This window comes from Myotis myotis, unplaced genomic scaffold, assembly GCF_014108235.1.
Source record: "Myotis myotis isolate mMyoMyo1 unplaced genomic scaffold, mMyoMyo1.p scaffold_m19_p_7, whole genome shotgun sequence".
Classification (NCBI taxonomy): Eukaryota; Metazoa; Chordata; class Mammalia; order Chiroptera; family Vespertilionidae; genus Myotis; species Myotis myotis.
This window is the reverse complement of record NW_023416379.1, coordinates 3,765,663-3,783,202: the sequence shown is the minus strand read 5'-3', so window position 1 is coordinate 3,783,202 and position 17,540 is coordinate 3,765,663. Positions and strand designations below refer to the sequence as shown.

The 17,540-nt window shown below is 56.9% G+C and overlaps 1 protein-coding gene across 1 annotated transcript; it reads left to right on the top strand.

Moving 5' to 3' along the window:
- The first annotated feature begins 13,808 nt into the window (after positions 1–13,808).
- Positions 13,809–15,076, top strand: MAS1 (MAS1 proto-oncogene, G protein-coupled receptor). The gene has a single exon (XM_036318275.1). The coding sequence runs from the start codon at positions 13,839–13,841 to the stop codon at positions 14,814–14,816; it is 978 nt and encodes a 325-aa protein (XP_036174168.1). The 5' UTR covers positions 13,809–13,838; the 3' UTR covers positions 14,817–15,076.
- The last annotated feature ends 2,464 nt before the right edge of the window (positions 15,077–17,540 follow it).

The following is a 17,540-nucleotide window of genomic DNA, read 5'->3' as shown; positions in this document are numbered from 1 at the left end:
GAGAAACGCATTGCACGCAGTCCAGACAGCGGAAGAAGGTTGTGTGTGTGTGAAAATTGCAATCAGTGTCTAGCGTTTGCCCCTGGCACCCCAGTCCTGGGACCGCCGGCAGCCTCCAGGGTCATTCTGAATGTCCAGCTACTCCCATACCGCAGACCCTGCGGGAAGCAAGCCGGCCCTCCCAGGCCTCTGGGCAGGACCTGCTCCGTCGTCCTCTCCCCCGGGGAGCGGGCAGCGGGCAGCGAGGCCTCGGCTGTGCCCTGCCCCGGAGACCTTCCACGGGAGCTCCCAAAGCAGGATGACACGGAACAAGAGTGCAAGCTGGTCTTTCGTGTTTAGAGCTTCTTACATTGGGACAACCTCAGCATGCTCCCCCTTCTTGCCTGATCTCTGAGAGGCTATAGAATCAGCCCCCCTCTCCATGCCCCAGAGGGAGAAAGGGACGCTGTCGCTGGATGTCACTGTCGTCACTCATCTTGGGGCGTAAAAGAGGGAGCCAGGTCACTCCCTGGGGGAGGAGCAGTGGCTGGGTCTGCCTTAACCCCCCCTGGTGGTCGGTGTCTGTACTGCGTGGGCCTCTGGAACAGTTCAAGGAGCAGCATGGATACACCGGTGGATGCACGGGGGTGCGAGGCCTGTGGGCAGGAGCCTGTGGGTGGGGCTGTCATCTCCAGGAGAAATCTAAGGGCTTCATTGAGAATCCCTCTGAGCGCTGCCTCTGGGATTGAGTTTCTCGCTGACATTTCACAACTAATTTGGGGGTTTGCCAAGGAAAGGAATCTTCCCTGTTTTTCTGGGGGGGATCCCCCTAAAATAACAATTTAAGAGATGAAAATGCAACTTGCTACAAAGCAGGGACACAGGAGGGGAAAATAGCCGTCGGATGGCTTCCGTTCTGTGAAAACCGGATCCCCACCTGAGGGCACCAGGAAACGGACCCAGAGCCGCAGTGTCCCCGCGGAGTCACTCAGACACCACGCCCCGCGTGGGTGGGCGCTATTCTTCCACTAAGCGGTTTTGGGTACTTTTGTTCTGGGGAGAGTGGCCACCCCCATGCCCTTCCCCTGCCTGGGACACACCTCATGGCCCCTCCTGTAGCTTAAAAGCTTAAAACCTTAAAACATGGCCCTGAGGCAATGGAGGGCTTCCTGGGCTGGCCCGGGGGCGGCAGCCTGCAGGTCTATTTTAAGACGCTCGGGGCCGTGAGGGCTGGTGCCCGCAGTGAAGTGCCATGGGAGCTGGGCATGGGGTGGGGGAGGCCCGGGGGGTGGCAGGGGTCCACCTCCATGTGGGCCCTGAGGCCTGACGTCCCAGGAGCTGCTCCCAGCGAGGCTGAGCCCAGGATGCTGAGGCCAGAGGGTCTCCACTGACAGACACTCGGGCTCCAGAGCATTCCCTCGGCCTTGCTGCCCCCCACCCCCCACCCACTTTGTCAGCAGGCGGCCAGGACCCTCCCCGGCTGCCCTTCTGCCCCTCACACAGGGTCAGACTTGCTCTGAGGTCTGCTGCTCTCTCCTCATTTCTCCCAGGTGGTCCCCCTAATTCTGGCCTCACCGGTTAATCCCACCTTTTCGTGTCCCTCCTGGAGGACCGGCTCACATCCCCCAAGGCCGTGAAGTCCCAGAGCCCTGGGCACCCAGACATGACCTCCAGGGGGAGGACACAGGCTGCAGTGGGACAGGAGGGAGGTGGGCCACTGAGGACCTTCCGAGTGTGGGGCTCAGGGACACCTGCTGCCTGTGATGCGGGGCCCCTTTCCACATGGGGGCGGTGAGGACTCCCCATCTTACAGTCTCACTCTCCCCGCCTCCCTTCCTGTGGACTCGGACGCTGGCGCAGCCACATAGGTTTGTCTGGTCCTGTCTGCCTGGCTGCTGGTTGCCGGGCTGCTGGTGATGAGGGGCCCCTGGAGCCCTCTCTGGTGGGGCTTAGGGAGCCCGAGCGCCAGGGCACAGAGCCGAGCAGGGGCGCCCTGGGCACTGGGGGCTGGAGGCAGCGAGGGAGCGTCTTGGTGGAGCTGATTCTGCCGCACCTGTTGTTTTTGGCAGCCTAACGTAGCCTGCATTTTTCTGTCCTGGGGAGCCCTGAGCTCGCTGGCTTCCTTTTAATAACTCTCCTTTCTGCTCAAGTCGGATGCAGGATGTTTCTGTTGTTTGCGGTTAAAACCTCAACTGATACAGTCCCTTGGCTCACGTAGGGCGAGGACACGTGTGAGGTACCTTCTGTGCTGTCTTAGGTGGAGAATATTAGACTGTTTACGCCAAAAGCGGTCCTGAAAACTAGATGGGAGGAAGGGCTCTGGGCATCGCTCTACAAGCATGACCCCTCCTGCCCGTCTTACAAGTGCTCTCCTCCCACAACCCGGTGTCCACCATGGATGAGCAAGCGTGACGTACACATTCCACTCCCTGCAATGGACTATCATGCGGCCTTTAGAAGGAGGGGGATCCTGCCAACTGCTGCGACACGGGGGACCCCTGAAGATACCACGCTGCGTGAAATAAGCCGGACAGAGGGACACAGCTTGTACGAGTTCGCTTACCTGAGGTCCCTAGAGCCGTGGTCGGCAAACTGCGGCTCGCGAGCCACATGCGGCTTTTTGGCCCCTTGAGTGTGGCTCTTCCACAAAATACCACGTGCGGGCGCGCGTACAGTGCGATTGAAACTCCGTGGCCCATGCGCAGAAGTCGGTTTTCAGCCTGGGCAAGTCTATTTTGAGGAAGTACTGTTGATATTTGGCTCTGTTGACTAATGAGTTTGCCGACCACTGCATGGAGTCATAACTCACAGAGGCAGACTGCAGAGTAGAGGGGCCCAGGGTGGGGGAGAGAGTTGGTGTGGAACGGGTATGGGGGTTCAATTTGGGAAGATGGAAATGTGGAGATGGATGGTGGTGGTGGTTGCACAAAACTGTGATCACACTTAATGCCCCTGACCTGCACATTTAAAAATGACTAAAATTGTAAATTTTAGGGCATGTATGTCTTAACATAAAAAATTACTTAAGCCCTGGCTGGTTTGGCTCAGTAGTTGGAGCATCGGCCCATGGGTCGAAGGGTCTCAGGTTTGATTCCGGTCAAGGGCACGTACCTTGGTTGCAGCTCCATCCCTGGCCCTGGTCACGTTGTGTGCGGGAGGCAACCAATCGATGTGTCTCTCTCACATGGATGTTTCTCTCCCTCTGTCTCTCCCCCTCCCTCCACTCTGTAAAAATGAATGGAAAAACATCCTCGGTGAAGACTGACAACAAAACGAATTATATACAAACACGTCCCCCAAAGAGCAGGTTCTGTGTGTCAGAGTCTGTGAGAGCGAGGCGTGCCCTTCGACACAGGTTTTGGGAGTAGGAGGACCCACACCAAGAAACCCGGGCACTGGGCAGACAATGGGGGAAGATGGAGGCAGTGGGTCTCAGCTGAGGGAATTAGGGAACAGCGGGGGGGAGGGGGGAGGCTGCGGGGGATGGAGGGGGGTATGGAGGGAGGGGAGCAAAGCTTTTGTCTCTAAGATCCTCGCCATCTTGCTGTGGAGCTAGAGAAGAGGCGGCGTTGACCGGGTTCTCCAGAGCCACGTCCAGGTTGGGGGCAAACAAGTGTCCGTGGTTCTAGGCATCGGATGATGAGTGAACTTCTGAGAAGCACGCTTTGGCCCATGATGGCAGGATGTGGTGACTGCGTGTGAGCACTGGGCCTGCGGAATGTAGCGGAGGAGGGGTGGCTCGGGGCCACTCTTCAAAGCAGCATGACGCGGGCCTGGGCCCTTGTCCTAGGAGCTCAGGATGTGAGCCTGGGGCACCCATGGGTGTGTCTGCCCAGGCCGCCCACACACACATGTGGGCCTGAACTCTAGCATTTCAGCCCTTGAGCCTCCCACTAGAATCTCCTCACGTCGGGGTGATGCACAGGGCACGACCTGGGCTGGGGAGGAGCAGAAATCCAGAACCATCCACCAGCCCTCCCAGGTGACCTCACCTGGGGACATCTAACTGAACTTCTAAAGGAGACGTGGGGCGTCCGCATGTCCACTGTGGCTCTGGAAGTGATGCCATAAGACCTGTCATGCAGGTGACGGAGGAGGAACCCAGGCTGCCCATCTATCTCTCTAAAGCAGTGGTTCTCAACCTTCCTAATGCCGTGACCCTTTAATACAGTTCCTCATGTTGTGGTGACCCCCAGCCATAAAATTATTTTCGTTACTACTTCATAACTGTAATGCTGCTACTGTTATGAATCGTAATGTAAATATCTGTTATGCAAAAAAAAAAAAATCTGATACGCAGGATGTATTTTCATTGTTACAAATTGGACATAATTAAAGCATAGTGATTAATCACAAAAACAATATGTGATTATATATGTGTTTTCCGATGGTCTTAGGCGACCCCTGTGAACGGGTCATTCGACCCCCAAAGGGGTCGTGACCCACAGGTTGAGAACCGCTGCTCTAGAAAGAGTTGAGACACAGGAACCGAGTGCAGTGGCAGGTGAGCTGCCACGAGTTGCCTCAGACCGAGTAGGCACCAGCTGGGTGTAGGGTGAGGGCTCCAAGCTGTCGGAGGGCAGAGCGGGCACCGGGGGCCCAGGAGGGCGGAGCCATCAGCAGGTCGTGGCGGTTCCTGCATGTCAGTTGCTGTCACTTGGAGATGACCTTGTTTCCAGTCTCCTTGAGGATGTCAAGGTGAAAAAACACTGTTTCCCCAAATCCACAGCCGCTGGCAGAAAAAGGACAGTGAATACAGGTTTAACGGTGCCCATACGTGGCCTTTGACTAAATTAATAATTTCATTTTAAAAAATATTTTATTTTATTCTTTCCATCGCCATTTACCCGCTCTATGCCGTCTCCCGCCCCCCGCCCCCGCTGTAGTTGCAGACATCCTCCTTTTCCCAGGAAGCGGCCATGGGGCCCATGTCCAAAGGCGGGTTACACTGTGTCTCAGGCGTCCGGGCAGGAAAAGGGAACAAGAGTGACCGTCGCGCACATTGTGGTCTTCCCTTCGCAGGCGCGCCCTGGCGGCCCCACTTCTGAGCAGGGAGCGCGAGGGGCTCTGTAGGTGCTAGTCGGGGGCCAGTTGCCCCGGGAACACAGCTCTGATCTTTCATGTCTTTGTTCGAGCTGATGCCTCTCCCCAAAGGACGCTTTGGGAAGCTCAGCTTCTGAAGGGCCGGCGCTGCTGGCCAAGGGCGCGGGCTGGACGGGTGATACTGAGGACACGCGGAGGACGGACAGACTCCCCGCCCCAAGGCAGCGCTCCGAATGCTCTCACAGCCGATGTGTTCACGGCGTCTGGACACCAGAGGACGCGTGCTTGCAGTCGAGGGGAGGAACCTGAGGGCCAGTGTTTGCGCAGCCGATGGGGTGCTGACGCAGAGCCCAAGGAGACGTGCATTTGTTAAAACGAAGGAACCTAGCCCTAGCCGGTTTGGCTCAGTGGATAGAGCATCGGCCTGTGGACTGAAAGGTCCCGGGTTCGATTCTGGTCAAGGGCACATGCCTGGATTGCAGGTTCGATCCCCAGTGGGGGCCGTGCGAGAGGCAGCCGATCAATGATTCTCTCTCATCATTGATGTTTATATCTCTCTATCCCTCTCCATTCCTCTCTGAAATAAATAAAATATATTTAAAAAACAAACAAACAAACAAACAAAAAACGAAGGAACCTGCCAATACCTGTGTCTGTAAGGACCGCCACGGCGCATACTCCCACCTCCCCGGGCGCAGACAGCGGGCTTTGATGGAGGACTGCTGGCCTCTTTTGGGGTCACTTAACATCTCCTCATCGCTCTGCAAAGCCCGGAAGTGTCTCCTTTCTGGCAGATTCCAAATACGGGTGGGGGTAGGGTGGGGTTGGGGGACGACTCGGGGGTGGGGACCCAGCCTCTCACAGCTGGCTCTAATCTGCAGCCTGCTCTCTCTTGGACCCTTCCCAGGGTTTATCCCGGAGTCTGTCTGCTCCCTTCACTTTCTCATGGGCTTGCTCCCCCTCCACCTGCTGTGGTTCCTGCCCCACCAGGTGGGCCTGTCTAGTGGGAGGAGAATGACATGGCGGGGAAATGCCACTTGCCTTCGAGATTTGTTGTGGAAGAAAAGTGCACTGAAAGCGAAGGTCATGACTTGGGAGAGATCCAAGCAGTCCCAGACCGAGCAGGGCATGAGAAGCCCGGAGAAGACTCCCGAGGCGGATGGGATTCTGATCAGCCTGGGAGAGTTCTGTTCTCAGGGTTTTATCTCGGACTTTATCTGACCAGTGAGATCTGAAGTCTCTTGCAGGACTGGGGGGCAGAGGGCGGGGCCAGCCCTGCTCTGAGACCCTGTCAATCAGACAGATGAGATAAAGAATCACTCATCACTCCAGTCAAATTTGCAAGTCCAAATTTCTAGCATACCGGAAGTTGTTCTGCTTCCAAGTGGTGAATCAAGACATTGTGTACTCACTCAGTTGTCTGCCTGTGTGGGGACCTGTTGTTTCTCAGTCCTGATTCTGGAGCCTGTCAGCTTGCTGTGAGAATGGGCCCAACCTGCCTCACCCACGTCCAGGCTGATCTCTCATAGGCGTGGCCCAGCTCCTCGCTATTCTAACTCTCACTTTCTAACACCAAGGGTCAGGCTGGGCTCTATGGACCACTCAGTGGCTTTCTCCTCATAACATTGGGCTCAGCATCTGGGGTAGAGAGAGCAGAGTCCCTTCAAGTTTAGGAATGCATTCTAGGCTGTGACTGGAATTCACTAGGAACCCAAGAGAGATTTTGATGGAAGAAAAAAACTTTACCACGTGTGGGTCTACTAATGGGCTCCACTGCTATGGGCTCCACCATTATGGGTTCCATCTCTATGGGCCCCATCATTGTGGGCTCTACCACTATGGGCCCCATCACTGTGGGCTCCATCATTGTGGGCTCCATCACAATGAGCTCCATCACTATGGGCTCCATCACTGTGGGCTCCATCACTATGGGCTCCATCACAATGAGCTCCATCACTATGGGCTCCATCACTGTGGGCTCCATCACTGTGGACTCTATCACTGTGGGCTCTATCACTGTGGACTCTATCACTATGGGCTCCATCACTGTGGGCTCTACCACTGTGGGCTCCATCACAACGGGCTCCACCACTATGGGCCCATCACTGTGGGCTCTACCATTGTGGGCTCCATCACTGTGGGCTCCACCACTATGGGCCCATCACTGTGGGCTCTACCATTGTGGGCTCCATCACAACGGGCTCCACCACTATGGGCCCATCACTGTGGGCTCTACCACTGTGGGCTCCATCACTGTGAGCTCCATCACAACGGGCTCCACCACTATGGGCCCATCACTGTGGGCTCTACCATTGTGGGCTCCATCACTGTGGGCTCCACCACTGTGGGCTCCATCACTGTGGGCTCCATCACTGTGAGCTCCATCACAACGGGCTCCACCACTATGGGCCCATCACTGTGGGCTCTACCACTGTGGGCTCCATCACTATGGGCTCCATCACTGTGGGCTCCATCACTGTGGGCTCCATCACAACGGGCTCCACCACTATGGGCCCATCGCTGTGGGCTCTATCACTGTGGGCTCCATCACTATGGGCTCCATCACTATGGACTCTACCACTATGGACTCTACCACTATGGGCTCCATCACTGTGGGCCCCATCACTGTGGGCTCTACCACTGTGGGCCCATCACTGTGGGCTCCATCACTATGGACTCTACCACTATGGGCTCCATCACTGTGGGCTCCATCACTGTGGGCTCTATCACCGTGGGCTCCATCACTGGGTTACTAAACTTCCTTCTTCCTTGCCCCGTAAGGTCCTTCCCCAGGCCTCCTCCCCTGTTTACCTGTTGTTTGAGCGGAGGAAGAGGGATGCTGCTTCTCTAGGAAACTGCAAAGGGGTGACTTGACTTGTGGAGGTGAAGCTAGAACGTCCTTCCACGCTGGACTTCGGGGCTCACAGACATCACTTCCCCAGGCTCCGCTGGCTCTGCGCCTCCCTCCCAAACTCTCCTCACCTCCCTGAAGGAGGGCACTGCTCGCAGACAGCCCGGTGCAGAAATAGACAACCTATTTGTGGCTTAATGCAAGTGGTTTTATTTTTACAGGGAGTTACTGTAGTTTCTCTAAATGAAAATCAGCATCCACCACAAATGAAGCTCCAGCTCCATCTGCAGTAATTTCTGCTTTTGTTAGTTGGTGCCAATTAGTCACAAAACAATTGGCGCCTCCTGCCACCCACTCTCTCTGGAGGAAGAGAGCCCGTCCCTTCCGAGCGCCCCGACTCACCACCACCCACCTGGCCGCACGCCCCCGCCGCCCGCCGCCCGCTGCTCCTTCCTCGGTCACCTCGGGCCGGGCCGTTATCAGCTTCCGAGTCGGGCGGCTGTTCTCCGCCGCGCACGGGCTTCTGAGTTCTGGTCGGAGCCGGGAAAAGCAAACTGGTGAGGCCCCGGGTCCTGTTGACTGAAACAGTGACGCTGGCGGCTTGCTTCCCGTCGGCCACTCCGCTCAGGGTGTCACGGCCCCGGAGGCACAGGGCGAAACAGTCATAATATCTGGACGGTCCCCGGGCTGCGGAGAAGCAGCACGTGCGAGCGGAGGAGCCTGGCACCCACCCGTCTCCGCCATTCCTCTGTCCCTCGGGGCTCCCCCTCCGCCGCTGACTTTGGAACCGTCTCTGCCAGCCTGTTCCCTCTCCTTCGTCACCCTTCCTTCTGCGTGTCTGGTCCCCTTGCCACGGGCGCTCCTTCCTCTGCCCGGCAGTGTGCAGATGGTCCCGGCTTCCGGCTCCGTGTCTGACCCGCAGGAGCTGGCCTCTCCCTCTCCCTCCCTCGGAGCATCCGAACCAGGTAAAGACCGACCAGGTGCCCGACCCTCACCTTGTCTTGCCTGTGGGAGGCCTTTAGGGGACGCCCCTGCCTCCCCTCCTCCTCCCGCAGGCCCGGTCTGCTGGCCCTGGGGCTCGCTGCTTAGGAAACAGCCCGAGGAAAGCTGCATGTTCGGTTCCCAAGTCTCTTTCCCACAGAATCCGGAGTTGCCTTCTCACCCTGTTTGGATGTGACGGGTCCCAGGGGCCGGGCGCTCCTTGACACAGTGAGGGAGACTTTCGCAGAAGAGGACATGCTGCCTGGACGGGGGCGGGGTGGGCCTCCCCGGGGCTCGGCTGTCACACGTCCCGGCTCTCCTGCTGGGGGCCTGTGGAGAAGGGGGACAGACCAGGGGGAGAGCGACTGGACAGCGTGGGTGAGAGGCTGCGGCTCCCAGAGGCGGCCCCCAGCCAGGCGGACGCGCAACCCAGGTGTTGCCCACCCTGTCCCTCCCCCTCGGAGCCCTCTCCCAGGTTTCTCTCTCTTCCGTTGCTTCGTATTTACACCCACGACTCTGAAAATGGGTTGTAGAAAGGGAGCGGATGCTTAATTACTGAGCAGCGTGCCCCTCGCAGTGCAGGCGTATACATACATCTCATTTAAGCACAGCTGCTTCTTGTAGTAATAGGATCAGCTCCATTTTGCAGGTGGCAACACTGAGGCTTAGAGAGCTTGGCAGGGATCCCGGGGCTAGTCACAGGCTGAGCCAGGAATCTGAATCTCTGTGACTCTGCCCCTCCCTAGGGCTTGTCTCTGGCTCATCTCTCTCCTTGGCCCCGTCTGGCCCTGGTGGTTCGAGGGGGTCAACCACCTACCGTGATCGCCGGCTTGCTCCCACTCTGGATCATCGTGAACACTTTCAATTGCGTGTATTTGAACGCGGCTCCTGCTGATACGCGTGGGACCATCTGCCTGGCACATCTCAGCCTCGGGGAGCCTCTGATGCCTCAGCGAAGGGAGGCTGCAGCCATCCTTGGAGAAGATGCTGGCACCGGAGACCCTGCCAGCTGGTGGGGCAGGGGTGCGCCGGGATGCCAAGGGACAGCCCCCCGGCTGCCGCCTCTGACCTCCCTGAGCCCATGGAGCTAGTGAGTCGAACCCCACTTTTCCATTGTTCAGCGGCCCTGACCCCTGGAGCAGGAGCCTCGCTCTTCAGGCAGCCGTTGCCCGGCGGCTCCTGCCGCTGCTTTCCCGGCGCGTTCGCGTCTGTGTGTGTTGGCAGGGACCGTGGTCTCCTCCGGCCCTTGTTTTGGAAACTTGTGCTTCTTTGCTGGGCTGTCCCCAGACAGAGTTTTCCAACTTCAGGGTAGAAGCCTCTGTGTTAGCTTTTTCTTTTTTTGACTCGTCTGGTGGCAAGAGCTCTCGGATCCGTGTATAAATACGGGAGCTGGGGCTGGCAAGGACTTTTTAGATTTTTCTGGGGAAGCCACTGGCTTAGAAGCAGTGGGGCATGGCGGGAGGCAAGCTGGCTTGTCTTCCTTTCCTCTCCGTGGTGGGCACCGCGTTGGCACTAGCCTCTGTGGCTTATACAGTCGGGGGGCCGCCCTCGGGGGGCCGGGGCCATGAAAAGGCATCTGCTCCGTCCTGATCGTTGGTGTGAGTATCTTGGCAATATTTCCCAGGCAGGGGGCAGGGGGAGTTGGGGAAGGCGCAGGATGCTGTCTGTAGAGGTCAAGCAGAATGAGAAGTTAACTAGAAGAGGACGTTCTGCCAAGAAAGGACGGGAGCCTGCAAGCGGGCCACGTCAGAACAAAGTCTTGCAAACAAGACTTATTGTTTAGAGGCAGAACTTTCCTTGAGGTGATAAATAGTCCATAAGGGCATGGAAAGTTCAAGGGAGGGTGCACTGCTGCAGGTGGAAAGAGTCTTTGTATAACATAGGAAATTAATAGTTAAATGTATAACTTAGCTCAGATGATCTCACAGGCATGCCTGTTAATCATTGTCACTTGCTGTGCTCCATGGTTATTTGCTGTGCTCCCCGAATAAAAGCCGTGAGGGCTTTGGGGGCATTGCTACTCGCCTGCGCGCCTGTCGTCCGGCTCATCTCCGCGTCTCCGTTCACAAAGAACATCAATACTGTCGGAGGCGCTGTAGGTGGTGCCTTGCCCGGACACTCTTTTTGTGGGGGCCATTCCGTGCACGGCAGCCCCCGGCCCTGCCCCACTAGATGCCAGTAGCCCCCTTTTCTCAGTTGTGACAACAAAATCACAGCCGCTGTGTGAGCCGAGCGCTGTGAGGGGCAGAGGGAGCGGGAAGTCCCTACTTCTCCGTGCAGTGGCTCAAGTGTCAGGAAGATGGGAGCGAGGTGTTCAGCGCCAGACAGATGTTCCTGCCTGCACGTTCCCGGCAGGTCCCTCACCTGCCATGGAAATTCCATCTCACACATGGGTTTCTGTTTGCTCAGTTACCGCACACACACACACACACACACACACACACGCGCGAGGATTTGCCCTTTCCCTGGAGCTGTGCACCTGGAGGTCCAGCCTAGTCAGGCCTCTCTTTCTGGTTGCCTAGGAACAAGACGGTTTCAGATGGCCCACCTGGGACCTTAGTGTTGTTGGCTTTTCTCTTTTCCCTTCCTTCATTTCTTCTTTCCTTCCTTCCTTCTTCCCACCCTCCCTCCCGCCCTCCCGCCCTCCCTCCCTCCCATCCTTCCTTCCTTCTTCCTAGAGTGATGTGTTGGACTGGGCATCCAGGACCACGCGTAGACGGTGGCCAACTGCACGGGAACATAGAGAGAGATGTCTGCTTCTTAGACCCCTAAAAGAAAACTCCGCAGCATAAAGCTTTACACCTCAGCCAAGCTGGAACCCCACCCCCATCCCTGCCTGCTTTCACTCTCCTTGCTTTGCTATCAGCTCCACGGCCCATCTGTCCCTCTGGCTTTTGTGCGAGGTCAAAGCAAGCAGCCTTTTTCACTACGCTGGCCAGGACTCGGGCTCCGCAAAGCTCACATCCTTACACTCCCATGGAAACCACCGTGCTTGCTTTGCCTGCGGCCGGTGCGGTATCTCAGCTTGGCATTTCCACGAGACGGCTGGTGAAGTGTTTTCCATCTCTGGCTCTTCTCACACCCAGCCCTTTATTCTTATATTTTTATTGATTTCAGAGAAGAAAGGAGGCGGGGGGAGAGAGAGAGAGAGAAACATCAATGATGAGAGAGAGTGCCCGACCAGCGTGGCTCAGTGGTTGAGCGTCGACCTATGAACCAGGAGGTCACGGTTCGATTCCCGGTCAGGGCACATGCTGGGGTTGCGGGCTCAATCCCCAGAGTGGGGCGTGCAGGAGGCGGTCGATCACTGATTCTCTCTCATCATTGATGTTTCCATCCCTCTCTCCCTCTCCCTTCCTCTCTGAAATCAATAAAAATATAGTAAAAAAAGAGAAATTAAACAAGTCTTTGGATGGGGAAATCCCCTATATTAGAGTGGTCAGCAAACTGCGGCTCGGCAAACCGAGGCTTTCGAGCCACATGCGGCTCTTTGGCCCCTTGAGTGTGGCTCTTCCACAAAATACCGACTTCTGAGTATGGGCCACGAAGTTTCAATCGCACTGTATGTGCGCGCCCGCACGTGGTATTTGGTGGAAGAGCCACACTCAAGGGGCCAAAGAGCCACATGTGGCTCACAAGCCATGGTTTGCTGACCACGGCCCTATAACATCGGGGCTATGATTCCCCCCTTCCTTAAGTAGGAAGCATTAGAAGCTAGATTGGAAAGCATGTAACAGAGAGGCTATAAAAGGTAAGCTCTTAAAATAGGATGGGGCCTGGGCAGAGTGTGAGGGCTCAGGAGCAAGGAGTCCCAGCTACGTGGCTTCCTCACATTCGTCCTGGATGCTGGCCTCCCTCACATGCTCTCTGGCTCCATTCGGTGGTCTGTGCAGTGAGGGGGTCCGATGAGACCGGTGGTCCAATGAGATCAGCTCTCGGGGAGAAGTGGGGACCTGGACTCGGCCTGGCTGGCTCAGCAGTGAGGACCCCCGGGAAGCCCCGGGAGCCTCGGGCCCTGACCCCTGCAGTGTTGGTTTGCAACAGTCACCTGGCCTGAGTCAGTGCCCCGCTACGTCACAGAACTGAGACCACATGAACAAGTGCCTTCTAACTGTTCACACCTTTAAAAATACAGTGGGGCCTTGACTTATGGGGTTAATTCGTTCCGTGACGGAGCTCGTAACTCAAATTACTCGTATGTCAAATCTTAAAGTGAACGAGTGAGACATGTGATGCTGGGCTGATGTTGTGGCGTTCACTGTGACGTTCGCTGCGCCAACTAGCAGTGGGGTATCTGAAGCTGGCCCGTAACCCGAATTTTAGCTCGCAACTCAAAGCAAAAAATCGGCCGAGAGGCGGCTCATATCTCGAAAAACTCATTCGTCGGGACACTCGTAAGTCAAGGCCCCGCTGTACTGGTACACGACTGACCATCACTCAGCGAGCTGTTCCCTCTCATTGGCCCATGGCTTATGGCACTTCATGCCTTCAAGCAATGGCAGCAGCAGCACTCTCTAACATGGATGCTGTCATCGAATTTTAATGCGATTGACTTGGTTCCCCAGGTCAGGAGATGGGGCCACAGGAGATGACACGATTTTCCAAACGCCATTCAGAAGGCTTGGGCCAGACCGGAAGTGGACGCCAGGCGCCCGACCCTCTGGCTTTGCCGGCGCCCTTTGTCGCTGAACCACAAGCACATAACAATGCAGAAGTAAAGGCTACTGGGGGCTCGAAAACAGTTACTAAATCAGTTCTCCCTCCTGGGGAAATGTCTAATTTTATCACCCTTAGAAACAGAGTTGTACAGTCTGTTCCACACTTATGTATGAAGGTTACATGTATGATTATAGCGCGAAGGCTCTGATCCATGTGACATTCTCCCTTTCACCCCAACTCATCCGTTTCCTTTCTTTTTCTTTTTTTTTCTTTTTTAACTTATTTACAGAAAATTCCCGGAAGAGCTCCCCCCTGAGGCCTCCCCATGGGTGAGTCCAACGTGACCTCATTTGCGGTCGAGGGCCCCACGAATGCCTCGACGGGCAGGAACGCCTCCACCAGGGACGTGCGGGAGGAACTGCCCGCCGTGCTCTGGGTCATTATGAGCATCTCCCCGCTGGGCTTCGTGGAAAACGGGGTTCTCCTCTGGTTCCTCTGCTTCCGGATGCGAAGGAACCCCTTCACAGTCTACATCACCCACTTGTCCATCGCGGACATCTCCCTGCTGTTCTGCATCTTCATCCTGACCGTCGACTACGCCTTAGGTTACGAGCTCCTATCGGGCTACTACTACACCATCGTCACCTTGTCCGTGACGTTCCTGTTTGGCTACAACACGGGCCTCTATCTGCTGACGGCCATCAGCGTGGAGCGGTGCCTGTCCGTCCTGTACCCCATCTGGTACCGATGCCATCGCCCCAAGCACCAGTCGGCGCTCGTCTGCGCCCTCCTGTGGGCGCTGTCCTGCCTGGTGACCGCCATGGAATACGCCCTGTGCATCGACAGCGAGAGGCAGAGCTACTCCCAACGCCACTGCAGGGCAGTCATCATCTTCATCGCCATCCTGAGCTTCCTGGTCTTCACGCCCCTCATGGTGCTGTCCAGCGCCGTCCTGGTGGTCAAGATCCACAGGAACACCTGGGCGTCCCACTCCTCCAAGCTGTACCTGGTCATCGCGGTCACCATCGCCATCTTCCTCACCTTCGCCGTGCCCATGCGAGTCCTCTACCTGCTGTTCTACGAGTACTGGTCCACCTTTGGGAGCCTCCACGACGTCTCCATCCTCTTCTCCACCATCAACAGCAGCGCCAACCCTTTCATTTACTTCTTCGTGGGCAGCAGCCGGAAGAAGCGGTTCAAGGAGTCCTTAAAGGTGGTCCTGACCAGGGCTTTCAAGGACGAAACGCAGTCCAGGCGCCAGGAAGACAGCAGCAACCTCAACACCACCGAGACAGTCGTCTGAGCCCAAGCGGTGGGGCGCAGGGTGTGTGTCTCTGTGCCTGACGTACAACGGAAGTAGCTCCTGACTATGATTCGGAAGGACACCCCGCCCCCAGGAACAAGATGCTAACTGACCATGAGACTGTACTCTTGGACTGTGTCTTCTGGAAACGCCTACACATGAACCTCAGTCACTTCTGTCTCAATCAAAATCCCTCTTTCGGTCCCTCCTCCACTCTTCCCAAGAACCACGCAGGTCACTCCAGCAGGAGGTGTGCAGGGATGTGCAGGGGTGTGTAGGGGTGTGCAGGGGTGTGCAGGAGTGCACAGGAGTGTGCAGGTGTGTGCAGGTGTGTGAAGGTGTGTGGAGGTGTGTGTGGGGGGTGTGCAGGTGTGTGCAGGTGTGTGGAGGTGTGTGTGTGGGGTGTGCAAGTGTGTGAAGGTGTGTGCAGGTGTGTGAAGGTGTGTGGAGATGTGTGTATGGGGTGTGCAGGTGTGTGTATGGGCTGTGCAGGGGTGTGCAAGGGTGTGCAGGGGTGTGCAGGAAAAGGTAACACAGGATTTGCTGGCACTTGAGGAGGTGGAGCGGTGGAGCGGGGAGAACTGGGTTTTGGAGTGAGGTGGAGTCTGTCATTTGCTGCCCGTGTGACCTCAGCACTTGACTTACCCTCTCAGCCCTGTGGCCTTAGTTATAAAATATTTGACTGTGACCGTCCGTATCCCCGGGCTGTGGAGAGGATGACATGGGGAGACAGGTGTGCAAAGCCTCTGCTCACTGTCATGCTCGTAAACGTCAGTCTCCCCTCACCGCTTTCAGGGGAAGAAGACATGCACGCCTCTGTTCTGTGCAGCACACGCGTGGCTCTGTCATGTACCAACACTGTAACATGTTTTCAAGTGTTGAGTGTAGATTCACGAAGGTCTTCTTCCTGCCGGCGGCGTGAGAGCTTCGCAGGGCGCAGGCTTGCTATCGACAACGCCCCCAGGTGGTGGTCACAGGATCCACGCCGCCATGCGTGACAGCAGCATTTCAGGCCACGAACAAAACTGCTGGACAGCCCTGGCCGGTTTGGTTCAGTGGATGGGGCATCGGCCCGCGGACTGGCGGGTCCTGGGTTTGATTCTGGTCCAGGGCACATACCTCGGCTGCAGGCTTGATCTCCGGCCCCGGGCCTGACCAGGAGGCAACTAATTGATGTGTCTCTCTCACATCAATGTTTCTCTCTCTCTGCCTCTCCCCCTCCCTTCCACTCTCTCTAACAATAATGGAAAAATATCCTCTGCTGAGGATAAAAAAACAACAAAAAAACCTTTTGGCCACCGTTTGAGAAGTTGCTGGTGGCACCCTCCCCCGTGGGATGCTGGGGGTCATGCAGGCTGTTTTACCTGCTTTGCTTGACGTGCATCTTCACGATGGGGACTTAGCTCCGGAGTCAACGAGGGGACTGGGCTCCCGGAGCTGCTCCCGCAGGAGGAGGGGTCATTTACAGAGTTCTCCTCTCCTCCGGGCGCACGTGTCTGTGTCATCCCTGGAAGGAGGGGCGGCCGGGGCTGCTGACCGCGTGGCCACGTCTCAGAGGGCACTTTGCAGGACCCCTCGGCGTCTGAGTGTTCCCTGCTCGCCTGCCGCGGCTCCTGTCTGTGTCCTGAGCCGCATGTCCCCGTCCTGGCCTGTAGACTGACCACATCACTATGTCACTTTCCTGCGCCTCCTCCGGGCGGGCGCCCGTGACAATGGCAATGCTCCTGCCGCTCTGTGGGAGGAACGCGTCCACGCCCCTTCGTGTTTGTTTTAACTTTGTCTCCAAAGGGTCAGAGAAGCCGTGAGGAGACGGTTCTCTGTCGCCGCCTGTCTCCTCTCCATCCTCTTCCTTTCGAACGAAACGGTCCCCTGGACGCATGGGGGCAGCTCTGCCGGTGGCGACACGCCAGCCCCGTCCCCCCTGCCTGGTGCAGGTGGCTTTTCAGGGGGTGACATCTGATTCAGACACGAGGCAGCTTGCTTTCGGGAGCCCAGATGGGCGCGGAGCGGTGACATTTCGGATGATCTTGTTTCTGATGGGAAACAGAACGTCTCCTTGGGCAGGAAGAGAGTGCGGCTCCGCGGCTGTCCCCTGTTTACATCACCTCCCAGGTGCCCGCCGCAGTCAGTGGGGAGGGGTTGGCCTCAGCTCGAAGAGGAAGGAAAGACCCTTAGCAGCAAGGAGTGTTCACCCGAGGAAGATGCGGCGGGCTCATGGGAAGCCCCCTGAGCTGCCCTTCTGCAGACCCCGTGGGAAAATGGAATTCGTTCGTGAATATTAAAATTCCTCTAACCGTTGACAGAGTCATGATTTGCAGAGAGGTAGGATTCGGGGTTTGGCAGGGCTGTAAGGACACAGTCCTCTCTCACTTCACCCAAATGCACCCCCAATGCAGAGTGTAAGGTAAAACTAAAACAGGAAGACAAGTGAATTTGCATGGGTGAAGAGGAGACCAGATGGTTTATGGGAACGTAGACAACGTGCCTAAGTCGAGGTAGGGGAGGGGGCTGCCAGTCCTGAGAATTCCCTGGGCCTGGCTGGGGCGGAGGGCGCTGGGAGTTAGTGCCTGTTCTTGACGAGGGGAAGGGTCTGTAGCATTCGTGCTAAAATATTCATGGAGGCCTCCCCTGCCCAGCGCCAGGATGTGAACAGGCCAAGGGGAGCAGGCGGGCCCGGGCAGGAGGGGAGGACCACGCAGGCACCGACCGCGCTAGCTGCACGCA

Bases quoted from the DNA above. Each gene is read 5' to 3' on its own strand.
- MAS1 (XM_036318275.1), top strand. From the start codon at position 13,839: ATGGGTGAGTCCAACGTGACCTCATTTGCGGTCGAGGGCCCCACGAAT.